We start from the raw sequence: 15,196 nt of genomic DNA, 5'->3' as shown, positions 1-15,196 counted from the left end.
AAACCAATGTGGATAACTGGTTCGCCCCCACAATGAGAGTTACTCAAAGATTAAGATGCTAAATGTGAGTAAAAGGAGCAGAATCCAGCCTTTTATAAATATGCATTTACTGATTCCTTATTTCCAGGTCCACCCTGGCAAAGGAGGACTGCAGGATAGTATGAACAGTTACTTGACTTTCCTTCATCTTAAGCTTTTTGATTTGCGGAGATAGTATACCATTACAATTGTAATTTTAAAAGTTAAGTATGAGCTTGATGTTAATGTAGCATATGAGCCAGAGCCACTGCATCAGAAATTTTATTTTTTCATTTTTCAATCCGTGCTAGCCTGTACTATGTAAATTTCAAATAAGCTTAATCATCCATTGCCACATGATCTAATCATTTGAGTAATGTGAAGTCTCTTGACTACTTGTAACAAGTAAAGTTTACTCACATGAATAAATGTGGGTGGAGGGGGAGAGGGAATCAGGCCCTTAGCAGAAAACTATGTGGCAATTTTAAATCCAACCCTCTCTGATCAAAACTTTCAATATACTCCCCTGCACTTTAAACAGAAGTAGGATAGGATTTAGTTTTCCACATGACAAAAAAAATTGCTAAGCCATGTCAGCTAATTAAAAGAATTTTTTTACTAGGCTATTTAAACAAAAAACAACACACACAATCTACATCTTTTATGTGTCCCTTTAATAAAATACATTTGCATAGTTATCTTACAGGTTTTTTAAAAACAAAGATGAACAATTTTCTCATGCCAAGCATATCCTGCATTTGCATGATCTTAACGTGTATCCCCAACCATTAATACTACAGCTTGAAAAGAACAACAAAAGATATTTCAAGGCAACACACACCATTATGTAACAGTTTAATAGTTCCATTACATTAAAGTGTCATTATGCGATAGCAGCAGTCAGCACCACCATGGGCAAGGCTCTGTCAGCATTCCTATAACAGACGCCTATTTACAAGAGTTTATAACCTCACTGAAAAAGTCACTCTGAGATCCACTTTGGTGAACAAAGCCTTGGGCTCAGGGTAATTATTCACCCATTGATAGGGGTAATTTCAATTATTATTAGAATGCAGAACTTTTTACAAATGGAACTTCTACCTTTTTATGCTCCTACAGGTAATAAAAAACTATTGATACTTAGCATTTATATAGTGCTACGTATGCCTTCAAAGTGCTTCACAAGCATTAACTATTCATACATCTGTGCCTGCAACTGGATCTATCCTGGGCTGTGAGAGTGCAGGGGATTGACCTGTCTAGATCTGACTGCAAGATAAGGAACTTAGCTTTGAAAGTAACATTTGCAAACTAGACTCTTACAGAATTTGAAATATCAGCTACTGTGCAGGTACAATAATATTTCTGTTCCTGCCCCTTCTAATTCACTAGAGGAATCTCCCCAATTCCCATACCACCCTTGTAGGGCTCCACATCATGCCATCCTCCTGTGTGACAGGAGGGACTGGACCCTTTACAACTAATTTTCTTAAATGGCTGGAATGGTGGCTGAACCTACATGTCTCTCCAAGGATGTGCCTGAGAGACTGGGTCAATGTAGTCACCGAGATGCTAACATAGTTGTAAGCATCGAAATTAAACCCACATGAGCAAGGAATTTCACTTTTAAAGCTAAAATCTGTTTAGACTAAGCTGCTCCCATCTATATACCTGTATTGATACAGCAGGGTTCTTTAAAATCTTGCCTTAAAATAAGTATTCTGCACAGCCTCTTCTTATCCGTAATCTAAAATGTGTATTAAAAAAATCCTTCTGTACCATTATGTGACCAGACCACATAGTTATCTGGTGCATCATGTCTAACCTGAAAAATCTGCCTGATGTAGAAGATAAACACTGTGAGGGAGGGACTGTGGCCTTTTCCATTTTTTACAGTGCAGAGCTCATAGATGATGCTCAAATAACACTGCTCTACGCAGTGCAGTTTTAGCCGTGTCAGTCCCAGGATATTAGAGAGACAAGGTGGAAGAGGTAATATTTTATTGGACCAACTTCTTTCTGTTTGTGAGAGAGATAAGCTTTTGAGCTCTTTCTGGCTGAAAAGATTGTTTCTCTCACCAACAGAAGTTGGTCCAACAAAAGATATTACCTCACCCACCCTGGCTCTCAGATAACACTACAACATTTAATTACAACAGAGAAAGCCCATGCCAGCATGCCTCTGAACTCAGTTCTAGCACCTGTAAATTCAAACTGAATGCAGCTGTTTGTGTTTTAATTGTGAATGCTTATTTCCAGCTATGGGTTTACATGGGTCAAATCATACAGATATAGAATGCTATCCCTAATATTCAACTGCAGCTGTGTATACGTGGGTAAAGCATTATTTATTGCTGAAAAATACCATAATATTATTTCCCAGCACATACTAGACAGGGCATGACTTTATTTATTTATTTACTGCGGTCTTGTAGTAACTTGGCAATCAAGGCAACAATTTTATTGGCTATTAGAGAGTTATATCTGGCCCAAACTCTCTGGGTTAATAGTGCCTTGAATTTTGAATTTTTAAAAGCGAATGGGTCCCAAAGACACCCAGATATTGGCCTACAATAAGTGACAATTTGATATGACTGTTGTACCATAGCAGCACATTTCTGCCTGTATTAAACAGATCTGCAAAATCAGAAAATTAAGAGAAGGCAATACAGGGCAATTAGCACATTTTAATAGAAACAGCCTTAGCTAAAAATCTAATTTCAACATGAAAAAGACATTAAGTCAGCTAGAACATTGCTATTTGAGCAATTAATTAGCAGATTCTTTGCCTCTAATTAAAGTTAATTTATTCAAGAACAGAATATTAATTGAGATAAAATACAACTGGAATAAAAATCCATTTATAGTTTGATGTAGGCACCTTACTGTAATTTGTATTGCACAAAATATATATCTCTGACCTAAGGGACACATATACATTACTTGATAAAGTATATTAAATACATAATATTTCACTCCTTTTATAGAACTTTTGGAAGAAGGCTTTTAAATCTCTGCAATTGTATTAACACTTTTTCCGGATAGTACCTCACAACATTCATACATATTGTAAACTTACAGTAGTTTGTAAACAATTTCAGATTGCATAATTCACGTCTGTAATTTCAATCCCAAATTCAGGAAGCAAACTGAATTTAATACTGCATCTACTAGAAATTCTCTTTGTGTTGTATGGATCACAGAACTGTTTTATTAGATGAATGGTCTGCCATCAAATAGACCCCTTCATTTTAAAAGCAACTAAAAGAAATCTATTTACTAGCTTTTTTTCCCTTTTAAAGTAATTTAGGGCTGCTAAAAGATGCAAGATTTATAGCCCTGGAGACAGAAGTCCTGATTTTATCCACATAACAGAGACAGCATGGGCAGTACAAGTTTACCTATAACACTCTGCCCCTCAAACCCTGAACTGGAAAAGCTACCTCTGAACCAGGAGAGCGGATGGTTCAGTTTCCAAGCCCATTTAAATCCTTGGCCTTCCTCTTTCAACTAACAAGCGTGTCTACTAGTGTCTTTTCTGATGGTGGCGTATATTATTGTGGACACTTGTATAGGAGGAACTTGACTGAGACCACCGATTCATTTTGTAATAGGAAGAAGAACAGCTTTCAGATGCCAAAGACTTTCATTCACTATTGACCTGGGCCAGATATGACCTGGTGTCCTAGAGATGAAAGGCTCTCTAGCCAATTATCAGTCTTCAGAACCATTCAGTCCTGTACCAGAACTCTTAATTTAAAAAAAAAAAAGAAAAGAAAATGAGGACAGATTGGTGAGTCTGACAGCACAGAGGCAGCATGGTACCAATTGTAGTAAGATTAGATGATGCTGTTCACCAAAACTGACGACAAGTGTGATACAATGGTAAAATGTTTGAGGGAAGGTGGTGGCCAAGGGATAAGACACATCCACCCAAAGTAACTTGCAGGCCATCCCACAATTATATTAGCCTAGTTTCCCTTTGCCTTGAGAGAAAATGCCCCATAGTGCTACTGTGATGAGATGAGAGAAGAAAATGAAATGAAAGCATCCTCCATTCCACCTCTAAACTCCTCTCCTCACAAAAAGGCCATTTGGAAGGCTGGACTGAATCAGACAAAACAGTTCTATGATCTAAAACCTAAACTACATGGCATACTTGTAGTCACAGTGGCACTCTGTAACGTAGGAAGGTAGGCCAGGTTTTATTTTTTGGATGAATCATACATGTTGCCAATTTAAAAAGCTCACGGTGTACAGGATTAAACTAAGTCTGTCAGATCAGTAATCAGCAAACATTTCAATTCTGCAAAGTATGCACAGGTTATAACATTACAGGAAGACATCTGCCCATATAAAACAGCTCAGCTAACTTGTGCAAATAGTGGGTCTTTGTGTGTCTGAAATCCCACCATGCAAGGGATACCTTGATATGCATGCTAATGATCTATGATTATCAATAAGAAAAGGGAAAAAACACTAGAGGAAACCAGAGTGGACAGCAGTGAAAGCCACACAAAGACCCACTATCCTTTCTGGTTTTACAAATTAATTGTAACAGTAGATTATAAAACACAAAAAACTAATTCTCGTGTGGATCTAACATTCAAACGAAGCAAATGGATTGTGTCAGATATTTGAGCAGGGTTGTCCACCCTGCCTCCACGCTATAGTCAAACTTGGATAGTGGGTCTCTGAGGTGCTTTCACACTGGAAGACAACATTGGGTCCTAAAAAAAAAAATGAAGGATAAAATGAACACAAACACAAATCTGAAGAGTGAAACATGAGTACTAAGGACAAAAGAAGACAGAACAACACTGAAAGGTTAGAAAGGAATGACTAACATTCAACTTTCCTAAAATAAAACATCATACCTTTCTATTCTTTCAATTCTATATTTTGTAAGCATACACAAGCAATTATTTGTGCCTAAAAATAATTTTAACATCAACCAACCATCGCAGATGCTCACCAATACACCGCAGCTAATTCATTCACAAAAAACCCCAAAAACCCTTTCTCATGAAAGATTTAAAGGTGTATTACTAATTAAGATATGTGGACCTAAAGCACAATGGGTGAAATCCAGGCTTCAATGAAGTCAATGGCAAAACTCCCACTGACTTCAAGGAAGCCAGGATTTCACCTACAAGATTAATAGCAAGAAATTACTGCTCCACTTTCTACATGCTTTGGAAAATACTTGCTCAGATTAAGACATGGTTACAAATAAAATTAACTTGCTGATTCTGGTCAGTGGCCCATGTGAAATGAAACTTGGTTGCCTGCTGAATATATGTTCATGTCACAGAAAGTACCGTTTCAATCTGCACAATTGTTGGAAGTCTCATTTTAGAAGCCAAGGACTTCATGGGCATAAACCATGTACTACTCTCACGCCCAGCTGATATGTTAAGATTCCATGGGAAAATTATGAATTATTTATTGTAAGAATAATACACACAAGCATGCCATTAAATATTATCATAAACAAAGGGTTGTAATACTCCTTTAATCGTATCTATATATACACATATTTTAACTACATACTGAAAATTCTCTTTACTGAAAGAAGATTCACTCTTCACCTAATCTAGGTCAACTTTGTGCAAATATTAGGATGAGGGCTATTAAAATGTCGTCACAACACAAGGAACTCCTCTACCACCACCACAATTGCTCTCAACTTGGCTCTTAAACATTTAATTCTGCAGGTCACTAAGAATGGATCGGGTTAGTAATGGTGGCCCATGGACCACAGTCTGAAAATGAGGGAGATAATATACTAGGATCTTCACCTGCTGCTGTAAAATGTCCTTTGTGTGTGTCAGATTTGTTTTCCCACTTTCAAATACCATCACTTTCCACTGACTATAACAGACACCAGGAGAAAAATGAAAGGAAACATGCAGGTTATAATACTTAAGCGGGCAATTCAATTCCTAAATTTGTCTTTAACATATATACTAGACTTCTCAAGCTGTGTTCACTTCTTTGATGTTTTAATTTCCAAACAGGTCCTGGGCACAATGCATCAAACAAATTCTGTGGGAAGACTCTCCCACTGATTTCTACAGCACACTTATGCTAGTTTCTGCAGCCAATTTAAATAAGTACAAGAAGCTTATTTTAAAGAAAACCAATTATGCAGTTGGTAAATTATATATATTTTAAAATAATGTTGTGATTTTCTTAATTTTTAATTCTCCCTCAGTGTTCTTCTTCCAATCACACACTACAGGCATCAGCGGGTTGATGTAAAATTCCCCTTCTTTGTACAGCTCTATGCAATTTTTATATAATTGAAATATAACACTAACGTGAAAAAAAATAGCTGGATTTTCAAAATGAGGTTTCCACATATGTCTCCTTGTGTGTGTGCGCACTTAAGCTACACATGCAATACCTGATGTACGCAGGCATATTTGGTAGGTGCACACAGAGCAAGTTAGATGCTGAGCTGACCACGTGTAAACACTTGATTTGCAGTCACATCAGGAATGTGTATGCTTAAGTTTAGACATATGATTCTTGACACCAGGGACTGAAATCTGGGTCTTTGCAGACAACCACTCAACATAGAAAAAAATAAAGAGCACATCCTAACCAGGAATTTAGAAGAAGTTTCACGTCTCCTCAAGCCTTACTTCCTGTTTCCCTTTCCCTTCCCACTTCACTTGGTTCTTTTTCAGATATCAGCACAATGTCGGGTCTATTTCCTTATGCTATCCAAGCAGGGAGTGTTCTTGTGACTATTGCCCTGCCTGGACATTTTGCACCATCAAATAGGGGAAGAATTCTGAGATTGAAAGTAAACTCCCTAGTCATGGAGCATATGGATTTATGGATAAGGCTACGTTTTAGTCACAGGTATTTTTAGTAATAGGTCACAGGCGGTAAACAAAAATTCACAGCCCATGATCTGTCTATGACTTCTACTATACACCCCTGACTAAATCTTGGGGGTGGGGTGGGGAGGGGGCAGCCCAGGGGTGCCGCAGGTGCTTGGGGGGGTGGTACCTCTGCTGGTATTGGGGGGGAGGGTTGGCAAGTCCAACAGGCTCCCTACCTGGCTCTGCACCTCCCTGGAAGTGGCAAGATCCCCCTCACTCAGGTGCAAGCATGGCCAGGCATCTCTGTGCACTGCCTCCACCCAGAGTGCTGGCTTCGCAGCTCCCACTGGTCGGGAACTGCGGCCAATGGCAGTGCGGGGGTGGTGCCTGCAGGCAGAGGCAATGGGCAGTGCTGTCTGGCCACGCCTATGCCTAGGAGCTGAGCGAGGGGGATTTCATCGCTTCTGGGAAGCCCTCCAGGTAAGCGCCGCCCAGAACCCATCTCATCCCATCCCGTGCTCCAACTCCCTGCCCCCTTCCACACCCGAACTCCTGCTGCTGCTGCTAGGGAAGTGGGGCGCAGTGGCCTGAGACTGCCCGAGCAGCAGCTGGTGCGACTGGCACAGGGGCTGCCTGAGCTGCCACCAGGCCAAATACACTGGCCACTAAAAGAAGTCATGGAAAGTTACGGAACTCCGTGACAAACTCGCAACCTTAATAATGGATGATGTAGTACAACTACACTTATGTCCACAAAAGTGAGAGCTTATAGTAAATATGATGGTATAACATTAATATTTGTTAAATTTGCCCCTTCATGCTTCCTACAAAAAATCCCATTGAAGTTCCACTTCCTTCACATATTCCACTGAAAAATTTCATGCATTTTCCCCTCCTACAAAGTTGGCTATGTTGTGTGGTATATAAGGTCCAGCAAGTGGCTGGTACCCAACTCAGCTGAAACACATGAAATCACTTGAGCAGCAAAAGACTTTGGCTGTAATTTCTGAACATGTACTTCATTCACTTACAGGATTAAGTTCCTGAACTTCAAAACATCAACAGGATTGCTTCTTAAATCAGAGACTTCTTGACAGAGACAACTGGAATAACCAAGCACTAGTGAAAGTGTACATAGCTGATGGTTGATGACTGCTATTGGTAGGCCCTCTCTCATTCACACACTTGCAAAAGAAAATTTTGTCCACAACTGGCAATTGTTTCCGTGGGGGATGCTGGTACTCAAGATCCACATTTGGGAGGAAGCCAACTTAGCGACATGGCAATGAGTAAGTAAGAACTGCTTATGTGTCTAATTATGACCCAATTTCAGGACTACTTTTGTTGGAATTAATAACATGCATAAAGATCTTGCACCTACTTCTCATGCTTCATCTACATGAATCCCAGTACTTTAAATACACCTCTCCCTCCTAAACCCATACACCCCACTATGCCACCACTGCAGGACAGCCTCCATTGGAATGAAATACAGGAACTGTTGAATAGTACATATCAACACAAAAACACACTGCAGAGAATGGGAAGTAAAGATCAGTTCATAGCTGAAAGGGACATGGAATTCAGGTAAGTCAAAAGCATTTATCTAAACTGAAACATAATCGGGACACTTGGGCTAACATTTCTATCCTTTTGGGATATTCCTCGGAATTTTTAATGGTCACAAGTGGTCAGGACTCTGGTTTTACAAATGCCCCGAAGTAGTTTAGCAATTCGGTGGGATTCTGTCTGTATCCAAACAAAAAACTCTCAAAGCACCAGGTTAATGCCGAACCTGTATCTATTTAAATCAGTTTATACTATGTGCTATTAAGATATAGATCCATTCTGAATTCTGAATGCTTTTTCTATGCTGGGACAACTACAAATGGTAGCGCTTGCAACCTCAGAAGGGAAAGGTGAGGTATTTCCAGTAGTGATAAGAAGGTGTTAGTACTGTTATACAAGGCACTGGTGAGACCTCATCTGGAATACTGTGTGCAGTTCTGGTCTCCCATGATTAAGAAGGATGAATTCAAACTGGAACAGGTACAGAGAAGGGCTACTAAGATGATCCGAGGAATGGAAAACCTGTCTTATGAAAGGAGACTCAAGGGGCTTGGCTTGTTTAGCCTAACCAAAAGACGGCTGAGGGGAGATATGATTGCTCTCTATAAATATATCAGAGGGATAAATACCAGAGAGGGAGAGGAATTATTTAAACTCAGTACCAATGTGACACAAGAACAAATGGATATAAACTAGCCATCAGGAAGTTTAGACTTGAAATTAGACAAAGGAGGAACCAAAAGGAGGAACCATCAGAGGAGTGAAATTCTGGAACAGCCTTCCAAGGGAAGCAGTGGGGACAAAAGACCTATCTGGCTTCAAGATTAAACTTGATAAGTTTATGGAGGAGATGGGTATGATGGGATAACATGATTTTTGGCAATTAATTGATCTTCAACTATTCATGGTAAATAGGCCCAATGGCCTGTGGTGGGATATTAGATGGGGTGGGATCTGAGTTACTACAGAGAATTCTTTCCTGGGTATCTGGCTGGTGAATCTTGCCCACATGCTCAGGGTTCAGCTGATCGCCATATTTGCTGTTGGGAAGGAATTCTCCTCCAGAGCAGATTGGAAGAGGCCCTGGGGGTTTTTCGCTTTCCTCTGTAGCATGGGGCACGGGTCACTTGCTGGAGGATTCTCTGCACCCTGAAGTCTTTAAACCATGATTTAAGGACTTCAATAGCTCAGACATAGCTGAGAGGTTTATTGCAAGAGTGGGTGGGTGAGATTCTGTGGCCTGCATTGTGCAGGAGGTCAGACTAGATGATCATAATGGTCCCTTCTGACCTTAATATCTATGAGTCTATGAGAAAGTTTACTTTACTTTTGCCATTTTACAGCAACATCTGCTGCCCGATCAAGAGAAGAATGGAATTAACTGAAGAGCTAGGGCCTGGTATGTAAAAGAGAAATTAAAAGCTGTGACGCAGGACCTCCTGGTGCCAACTAGCAGGTGGCCCGGGGGGGCTGCACAGAGTTTTACAGAGATCCTCTTGGTCAGATATCTGCATAATAGATCTCCAAAGGGTGGCATGCAAAGTCACTACTAACAGCCAGTAGCCCACTGGTCATCATAATCATTCCAAAACGTATGTACAGATAATACTTAAGGAGTTAGGTATCTATATGGGAAATTATGTTCTTAAGGTCCTGGAATTAAGGCAGATCACCAAGAGGTGGCATACTTCAGAAATGTTCCTTTCAGGCAGGAGGCAGCAGATACCTGTCCCACTGTCTTGTCATTTGTGTATTGTATGCCTCACGCTGTAGGCCTATTTGCATACTGCACAAAAGGAAAAAGAAGAGATTGCAAAATCGACAAGCGAGGAAATTCACAGCATGAAACAAACAGCTTGGGGTGTCCTGTTTATGACTAACGACAAGGAATTGTAAGGATATATCTGGGGGCACAAGGAAACAAACAAGGTCCTTTGCCTAGGAGGTAAGCTGACAGAGTGTCTGTCTCATGAAAGGTTTCAGAGTAGCAGCCGTGTTAGTCTGTATTCGCAAAAAGAAAAGGAGTACTTGTGGCACCTTAGAGACTAAGAAATTTATCTGAGCATAAGCTTTCGTGAGCCACAGCTCACTTCATCGGATGCATTCAGTGGAAAATACAGTGGGGAGATTTATATACACAAAGAACATGAAACAATGGGTGTTATCATACACACTGTAAGGAGAGTGATCACTTAAGATGAGCTAATACTGGGGGGGGGACGGGACGGGGGGGGGGGGGGGAACGACGACGGACGGACGGACGACCCACGGCCCATTCTGGCTGTAAATGCAGCAAGGATTTTGGGTGAGCAATACTCTACAAGACATGATAGTATCTTGTTAATTAAGTCTAGGCTCTAAATGCACATTATGATTTTGTTTTACATATAACCGTTTATTTTCAATACTTCTTGTTGCTATTACTTGAATCTTTATGCTTTGTTAAATACACTTAGATATGTTTACAGTGAAATCAAGTATAAGTGCTATGTGTTCAGTGGAGCAGTAATCTGAGGGGGAAGTGGTGAGCTGGGGTTTGCCGTTTCCTCGGAAGCAATGAGTTTGTGAACACTGAGTGTCCAGTAGACCAGGACCTGCCCATTCCTGGGAGATACTTGGAAGGCTTGACGGTTGGGAGTATAACAATAGTTAACTGGCAGAGAAACAGCAGAGCCTGCAAGATGTAGAGGCAGTGCTTGTGTTGCCCATGGCTAGTCGAGCTGGTGAGCTGACTCCCCAACAGACACAGGCAAGACTTCCTCACGCTAAGGGCAGTGATAGTAAAGTACCCCGGGAAGCGTCACAAAGCCATTAAGGTTTGTCCCAAGCCATTAATGCCTTGGGTTCAGATGACAAAACTGATTTTATCATGCTGTCCCTGACCCAAGATGAAAGGCTGAGGGAGTGAAAACTGTAGTGACCTAGCACTGGAATGAGAGGCCAAAGACAGAACTTTCACAGTGCTTGTATGTTAGAAAGAGAAAGTAACATGTATCCTTCACATTAACTACACAAATTTGTACTAGAATTCAGTCTCCAGCTTGCCCCCAGATAATCCACATTTGTTGATCTTGAGGACGTGCTGCAAAGCCCATCTCTTTCTCAGGATTTTGAAGAAGCAAGGATGATTTGAGGGTTGGGATAGATATATTGTAAGCTGGGATTCACTGGTTAGGGTGGGGATCTTTTTCTTTCCTTTTTATAGTTTGGGGAAACTGCTGTGCTTATGTTTATTTTTTTAAGTTGGTATGTACTTTTAATGTATTCCAAAGCTGCCTAAAGTCTTATGATAAGTGTTTTTCATATTTTGTAGAAATCCAAAGAAAGAAAAATAATAAAATACAGTAGAACAAGTACATCTGCACTGACTGAGAGACTCATTGCTAATTAAAAAATACTGTGAACAATTTAAAAGCAAGGTTAATACATCACAGGTGTAATGTTTGTTTAGGGGCCTCACAGCAGCACTGCTGCTACTAAACCTTGGCTGAAAAAATGGAGTGACAATATTTTAGTGTAGATTTGTCAAGTGGAAGAGTGAAGTTCTGATGTACTTACACACCGATTAGAAGTCCTACGGCTCCTAGTTCTAAGCACAAAATAGTTCTAAACACAATAATTGAATGTTAAATCTTAGAAATGCAATGCAAAATTCTTTCAAAAATTATTTCTTACACTGTTGGCTTGGATCAGAGTCTGTGGTCATCTTCACATAGTTTGAAGGAAAGAGACCTGTCACACCACTGATTTCTCCTTGCCACCAATCTGCATCATCTTTGCTCAGTACATTAATGATCTGCCCCTTGGAGAAAGTGAGCTCATCTTCATTGTTTGCCGCATAATCATACATTGCTATTACTTGACATACTAGGAAGAAAAAGAATATTCACAACAAGGGTTAGCACAACTTCTAGTATAAGGTAAGTCAGAGTTAAGACTGCATAAAGCCCACAGAAAATATCTATGAGACTAAAACCATTTTCAAGGACAAACCAAAAAAATCAACCCCAGAAGATTTTATCTTGACGTGGGAGTACAGTTTGACAGCCCTGTCTTCCTCTTTTATTAATAATGTGGTCAGCGATAGATTAAATTAACTTTGGTCAGTTTTTCTCTCTAGTTCCCAACTTTACAATTCCATCTACTTGGGTAGTTAGATGGTTCCCATAACCATAGCATCTGTTCACCTTCCAAATATTCAAACATAAAAATAAGTGAAACATCTTTCTCCCCCTTTCTGCGCAGCCTGTCAGAGAAACAGATTAATTATTTTATAGTGGATATTTGTGTGTGAGAAAAAGGTCTGTGTGTACCAAAAATGTATAAAAAACTAAGCCTCAGAGAGAGGTTTCGATCATGGATGCCTGTGGAACTCTTGTACAAACACAGCAGAAGGTAGGGTATTTGCAGACTTTGAGGAAGTGGAACCAGGGAAAGCTGTTCTCATCAAGACCTACACAGCCAATCAAAAATCCATGTGGAGTCAAGGCTACATCTGCCCACCCTTAGAAGCAGCATAGCACACAGTTGTAGGGGTATTGTCAATAACAGCAAAGTTCCCAGAAGTCTTGCTGCCATGTGTAAGCAGGATGTGCATGGACGCAGTCTGTAGGACAGAAACAAAGGGTGTATTCTCAGTGCAATAAGCCATAACAGAAGATGGCACATTCCAGGAGCCACAGACAGCACTGTTTTTTGATGAAAAAGTTGTTTGACAGACTGTATGTTCCTTGGGACAGAGACTGTCCTCTCCTGTGTCTGTTCAGAGCCTGGTACAATGGTCCCCAATACTGACTGCATCACAAGGGTAATAGGTGGCAATTAATCAGACTATTACACTAAACACTGACTGTTACTTAGTGTAAAGGAAAGAATTACATACAATTATTCCAAATTTAATATAAATGAGATTATTTTCCTACCTGAGAGAGCAGCAGGAGTAGTTCTCTCACTGCTTGGACCTAACAATTTAACATGATTGGCAGGAAACCATCCTTTCTGCCTCTTTTTCCCTCTTGCCTATAAAAAAATATGTTTTAGAATTAAATAGACAACTGACCAGTGGATTGTAATGAGCACCCCACCCACACAGCTTCTCAACTAAGAGTCACAAAAAACCTGCCTACAAAGTTATTAAGCACTGAATGGATCTACAAGACAAAATTTGGTTTACATTTATTACTAAAAGCATATTTGAGTATGGCTGCACTGTAATTTGCTCAACTGAGTGAGTGGAAAGTTCACAGTCAAAATTTTCAAAAGTGATTAGTAATTTTGGATGCTCCACTTGAGACAGCTTACAGGGGCCTAATTTTCAAAAAGTGCTGAGCACTTACCTCTGAAAGTAGAGCCCCTATAAAGTGTCTCAGACTGGGCACTCAAAAATGGAGGCATCCGATGTCACTAGCCACTTTTGAAAATCTTGGCCTACGAATTTAGCATCACTTTCTATCAGATAAGACAGAGTGATTGTTATCTAAAAAGAAAGCTTGTATAGTGGATTCTTGACTTTTTTTTTACCTTCACTTTTTCTGTAAAAAACAGAAAGGTTATAGTATGAGCAGAAAATCTCAGAGGTAATATGCCTACATCTTGACAGCTTTTCTCACAACATGTTGTAAGTGTGTACAAGCAATGCTACTGTAATACAAAATATGGAAAAATATTCAGTTACTGCAATAAAATATGAAATTCAACCAAGCAAGGCCTGACAACTGGCCATCTCAGTTTTCATCTCCTTTCCTCCTCCCTCTGGGGTTCCATCCTGAAACACAGCCAAAACTCCTTTTCTAATAAAATGCAAACTACTACTAATTTCCTATATATTTCCTTGCACAGATTATATATTAACTTTTCGATTGCCAGTAGCTCCCAAGACCTGTAAAAATGATGTTAAAATGATACTTTACTTTTTGAAATTACTACTGTAGGTAGTTTATGAAGTTTGCGTTCAGAGCTTTCTGACTGAAAAATGCTCTGTGAATGCAAGGAATTAGAATATCCTGTACTAATTTCCCTCCTGCTTTTAAGAGGTCCTACTATTTCATCAGAGGATTGTTACCATTTAATATTTTAACAAAGTTAGCACTGTTTTATTAGTTAAGTGGTTCTTCTGACACTAATTACTACTTTTTATTAATTGCCAATACTGAACCCCTACATTCTGCCAGGGTTACAAACATTGATTTTCTGTGACAGAAACAGGCCCAGCAATATAGGTTTTATGTGATGTTCAAGTACAGTTTATATATGGCAAAAAGAACTTAAGAGCTTCTCACTTTTTAAATTAAATCACAAAAATTGCTCTCATTATTCATTCTGTGAAGATTATTTTTTCCTTTAATTACCTGTAACTCTCCTTGCCACCATCCACTAGGGTTTTTCTTCAGAATAAGTATCAGCTGTCCTGGAGCCAGACTAAGCTGTTCTGTCCCTGATGCAGCATACGCTGTAGTCACCTGGGCAATCTCTGCAATAAAAAAAAGACCGGTGAATAATGAACAAATACAATAAGCTAAAGGTTTGTAAGTTACATCAGACTCACCAGGTTTCTTATTTAGTGTCCCAGTTCTGCCAGCAGTACCAGAACCCTACAATCAAAAGGTACAAGATTTTAATTTGCAGTGCTAACAGCAGAATTTACCGCAACTTTCTTTTTTTAATATTCTTCTTTTGCCACAAATAACATTTTTTCTGAATTTTTTCCCTTTACCAAGCATAATGGTTTGAAAAAAGGCAAATCGCTTTCTTGACCTAAGCATTTATGCCCGATA

General features: G+C 39.6%; 1 protein-coding gene across 12 annotated transcripts in view; it reads right to left on the bottom strand.

Annotated features, from left to right (window-relative positions):
• Positions 1-15,196, bottom strand: part of ITSN2 (intersectin 2) — a 125,751-nt gene that overhangs the window by 30,712 nt on the left and 79,843 nt on the right. For 9 of the 12 annotated variants that reach the window (XM_037893956.2, XM_043542186.1, XM_043542183.1 and 6 more), the window contains 4 exons: positions 14,968-15,013; positions 14,771-14,892; positions 13,346-13,442; positions 12,099-12,290 (listed from right to left, as the gene is read on the bottom strand). In XM_037893956.2, the coding sequence (XP_037749884.1) occupies positions 12,099-12,290; positions 13,346-13,442; positions 14,771-14,892; positions 14,968-15,013 (457 nt within the window). Of the gene's footprint in view, positions 1-674; positions 4,749-12,098; positions 12,291-13,345; positions 13,443-14,770; positions 14,893-14,967; positions 15,014-15,196 lie in introns of those variants that run through there. The other 3 variants (XM_043542189.1, XM_037893959.2, XM_043542188.1) reach the window with 1 other exon arrangement.

This window comes from Chelonia mydas, chromosome 3 (genome assembly GCF_015237465.2).
Source record: "Chelonia mydas isolate rCheMyd1 chromosome 3, rCheMyd1.pri.v2, whole genome shotgun sequence".
NCBI lineage: Eukaryota > Metazoa > Chordata > Testudines > Cheloniidae > Chelonia > Chelonia mydas.
This window is presented reverse-complemented; position numbering and strand designations above follow the sequence as displayed.